This window comes from Antechinus flavipes, chromosome 1 (assembly GCF_016432865.1).
Source record: "Antechinus flavipes isolate AdamAnt ecotype Samford, QLD, Australia chromosome 1, AdamAnt_v2, whole genome shotgun sequence".
NCBI lineage: Eukaryota > Metazoa > Chordata > Mammalia > Dasyuromorphia > Dasyuridae > Antechinus > Antechinus flavipes.
Window position 1 is genome coordinate 314,504,589 of NC_067398.1, and position 4,768 is coordinate 314,509,356.

Here is a 4,768-nt window from a genome sequence, read left to right on the forward strand (position 1 = left end):
CAATAAAAGCCCGAAGTATGACCTCTTACCTCTTTCTGTCTGATACTGACCTGAGACTCTATCCCAGACAACCATCTGATCTGATGGTAAGAATCTCTTATGCTCTTAAATCCCTGATTATGAGCCTATGTTCCCCAATACAACTTCAGGGACTTAGCCCTTTCCACCCTTTTAAACCATGTATCAGACGGATACAGGCAAGATCCTCTGCTTCCTAACTCCTGCCAATTCAAGTGAAGGTAGGGATAATAACAAAAACTAGGTGAGGAAATCAGGGACTACATTTCTGCCATTATTATGGATGTGAACCAGCAATAAAGTCACTGCTTTGTATTTACAATTAAAACAAACTTTTCTACACTCCCTATATACATTTTTGTCCCAATGCATCTATCTGGTTTGGTTAAAATACTAACCTCTAGAAGGGAAGGACTTGTGATGTAGCAATGTAAGCAACATGTATTTTTGGATTTTGTTATTGTTGTTGTTGTTGTTATTAGTCATTCTGGAAGAAGAAATTCAGTTCAATGCCTCTTACTAGCCAATGCTATCCAGCATTTTTTGCTGTTGTTCAATACGGCATTGTTGATAGATTGGCTCAATAAAACACAGACTAGCAAGCACGTGGCTTTTTGGGGAAATCTGTATTATACAAACATGTTAACTATTGGAAATCAAATTTTCAAATGGAAACTGAAAATATATTCTAATATTAACCTTTAACATATTTGTATGTTACATCCTGCAAACACAATGGCTGATTCATATTCTATAGGTATATCAGATTTAGATTTGAAACAGACATTTGTTTATTCAGTTTAATGCTTTTATTTTCAAAGATAAGTAAATAAAGAAATATAAAGATGAAGGGAATTGTCTAGGGTCACACAGGAAGTGACAGGATCAAACTCTGTCCCCGTGCTGTGTGACTGGAAAACAAGTGCTCTACCTTGGGAAGGAAGAGATGAAAAGTAAGGAGTCTCCTAGACCTGGGATAGAGGCAACTGGGGAAAGGGGGAGAGGAAGGAGATTCTGAGACAAAAGAGGTGTAGCTAGAGACACCTATATATGTATTTGTACATATACATATATAAATGTATTTTTACATTTAGAAATATGCATGCATGTAAATATTCATATAGGGTATTACACTGCATGTACATATACCATACATACAATTACATATGCATATATGTATATATACACATACATATATATACAGCATACCTCTAAGTACAGAAATGGGTATGTACAGACTCATGTGTGCACATATATCTATATGGAAATATGTGCATGTATATGTACAAATCCTTCCATCCATGTACACATATGCTTCCATATATACAAATATGTGTAGGTAGGCAAATATTAATATGCATATCCATGTCTATGTATAGAAACACATATATTACAATACTTAATTGTATATAAACATGAGTGCACTATAAAATATGTACACATACACATGCAATATACATCTATGTATAAATTTATGCACATATGTATATATATATATATACCTATATGCCTCAAAGTATAAAATAAAAATTTATGTATATATACACACATATACTCCTTTATATAGAAATATAGGTATATATTCATGTACGTATAAACACATACATGCACAAATATTCTTATATATGGAGGGTATAAAAGAATGAAGGGATAGGTCTGACATTTTTAAGATTAGAAATATTCCCACCCCTCCTTTCATCTCCCAGCTTCTTCTGAGAGAAGTATCCGAACACTGAAAGAGTAAGAGAATGCACGTGTGATCACCCGTCTAAATATTCAGTAAGGGATAGAAGCTGGAATCCTTAGCTTCGTCCTTTAAAGCTCAGCTCTAGTGCTATCTCCTACACTAGAGCTTTCCTGATCCCTCATTTACTAGTATCCCTCCCCACTTTCCATCTCCTTCCCCTAAGTGACATTACTTTGTACTTACCACCATGTATATTACCAATAGAATAAAAGTTCTTGAAAGTGGGAACTGCTTTATTTCTGTGTACCCAATACCCAGTACATTATACAATATAATGTACCTAGGACAAATACTCTTTTGTTTGATTAAATGATATATATTCTTTCCAATCCCACAAGTCAAGGCAAGCCACCTGTATGAGTTACTTCACCACCCCAAATTCTATCTCCTTTGTTGGCTTTTCTCTAGGTAGTTCCTCAATTTGCCCAGGTTGGTGGAGGAAAAATATATTCTATATGCTAAGCACTAAACTAAGTCTTATGTTTGCTTACCAGTCTTCTTTTTATGTCTGGAATCCAGTCCTCTTACCCACACCCCTTTAAAAATTTTTTCCTAGTTTTTAGCAATAATTTAAAATGTAAATTATAACTTAATGTTATAACAGAAAAACCATAATTACATGTTTCTATAACCTAATATTCTACTGAACATTATATTATCATTAGAACTCAACAAGCTGAAGTGAGCACAAAACTTTCAAGTATAATTACAAAACTTCAACTATAAGTTTAGCTCACATTCCTTTATATTAGCCTTCTAATGAATTGGCAGAACACTTTTTACATCATCATTTATCTTTATTTCCCCCCAAAAAATTGCACACAAGTTTCTCAGCAAAATGTAATATTTATTGACTATCTGGTTCAGTAAACAAAGCTTAAAGTACGAACACAACTGCAACAGCTCCACGGTGATTGGTCTTGGTGCAAAAGCGGACTCAGGATCTGCACTTAGGTAAAGCCAGTGGGGACGTTTCAGGCCGATTAACATATTTGTGCCACTGTTCAACAAAACTACTGCCTCTTTAAAGGGTGGGAGGGGGAAGGGGGAAAAGTTAGTTTTCTCAAAGGGAATAATTCTTGCATGTGCTTAAAAATTCTAAAACTTCTCTGGGAGGAGGGACCTACAAACGATCAACTGTAACAGGCTTAGCTTAGCATAGGGAGCTTATAAAACCTTTCTAAGTTTCTTCACAATGCTGCTGTAGATTAAAATGTAACAAATGGTTCTTCCAGTTTCATGCTGCAACTTTCACTCTTCACACAGCACTGGAAAGCATGGAAAGGTTGAGGGTATTCTTTAATGAAATATACATGAATCTTAAGGTAATGGATGGTGGTACATACATAGATATATATATAGATATATATATATTTTAATAGAAAGTTCCTTCAGTACATGGTGGTGGGGTTGATGTTTTCTTGCATTTCTGCACTGTCAGACTCAGTCCCAATGCCTTCAAGATCTCTTTCTGAGAATCCAAACCCCCTGAGGATGCTGAGCACACTGTCACCTCCAGTGGCCTGCCTCAGGGCCTGCTCCATTTGCTCTCTGCGCTTGGATTCAAATTCCAGGACTTCCTGCAGCTTCCTCTTGGCCTTCTTCTCCTTCTTCAGACGCCTCTGAACTGTGGCCCGGCTCTGCAACTCAACTGCAAGCTGCCTTTCCAGGGTCTCCCGCATCTCCCTCTCTCTGTAGAGCTCCATTCTCAGCTCCTTCTTTTCTTCTTGCATTTGCCTTTCCTGGACACGGGCACTGTCTAGAGCCACTTTCAGCAGGAACTGAATATTGGTTAAAAGCGTTTCCACGGAGGAAAGACTATCGGCAAAAATAAAGGGGGTTGCAAATCCAGGAGCCACGATTTGCCCGGCTAGTTGACCTTTATCTAGGTTTGGTTTCATTACTGGAATGGCAATTTGCATCTCTCCTGTTTGTCTTGCTTCCCAAACTTGACTGTAAGCATCTTGAGGGCAGGTTCCCTGCCTTATGCTTCTTTTTGTTCCCCACAGTACTTTGTGCTGAATAAAAAGCTCTTGACTGAGGGATAGAACATTTTCTTTCTGGAGTTTTTTTGGATTTGATCCATTACCTTGATCAGGAAGCTCTTTTTCTCCATCATCAGGCACCAAAGCAATTACCTTGGGCATATCCTCAAGTTGGGAAGGTGAGCAGTTGGAAGCACCCAGGCCCTCAGGCGCACTGTTCTCTTCAGGAGAAATGACAGGAGAAGAGCTGTCAGTTTCTTTGATAACTGAAGCCCCTGCTCTGGAGAGTGGACTCTGCCTCTGAGCTGCAGCAGCCATGTTGGAAATAGTATTGAAGTGGTTCATCTGATGCATCACCATGGCAACTGATGCAGGAGGCAGGCTAACGGGAAGTAGGGGGTGGGGCAACATCATAAATGGCAGGTCTAGCCCCGCATTTGAATTCAGTTCTTCGTTTTCGGATTCAGCTCTCTCTGGGCTTTCCTCCCCATGGAGGCCGTTTGTTGCCGTGAGCTTCATCTTCTCTTTTAATCTTTAGGGTCTCTCGAATTGCAACCGCTAGGATAGAGGGAGCAGAGGGAAGGCGAGATGATGAGAGGCCTGGACCACAAAAGGGCCGGAGGAAGCAAGCATTGTCCGATCCCGACTCTCCCAGGGTGCAATGGCGCCGCGGGGGTGGGGCGTCCTTGGTCCTGAGCTGGCGTTGGGGGATGGGGTGGGGGTGGGGTGCTCGCAGCCGAGGTATATCAAAGTTTCAAAGGGTTTTCTTAAGCTGCGGAAGCGGCCGCGGCGGCTGCGTTAGCCGAGGAGGGTCTGCAGCGGTTGCCCCCCCTCCCACTCCCGGCCCTTCACTGTCCCCAAGCCCCTTTCCCCGGATTCGGACCTGCTCGAGGATGTCCGCTGCGGGCGATCGGGCCGCTCTCTTTCGCTCGCTGAAGACCGCGTGCAGCCCCGCGATCCGAGGCCGCGGGGGAGAGTTCGGAGGAGCTGAGGCGGGCGGGCGGGCGCAGGAGCTCCG

At 41.3% G+C, this 4,768-nt stretch overlaps 1 protein-coding gene across 1 annotated transcript; it reads right to left on the reverse strand.

Annotated features, from left to right (window-relative positions):
• Positions 1-2,591: 2,591 nt before the first annotated feature.
• LOC127541051 (dachshund homolog 2-like) lies at positions 2,592-4,504 on the reverse strand (the record flags this gene model as incomplete). Its single annotated transcript, XM_051966127.1, is given in 2 exon segments — positions 2,592-4,275; positions 4,277-4,504. Coding segments are annotated over 2 exon segments (1,347 nt in total), but the record flags the coding sequence as incomplete, so codon positions are not given.
• Between the last annotated feature and the right edge of the window lie 264 nt (positions 4,505-4,768).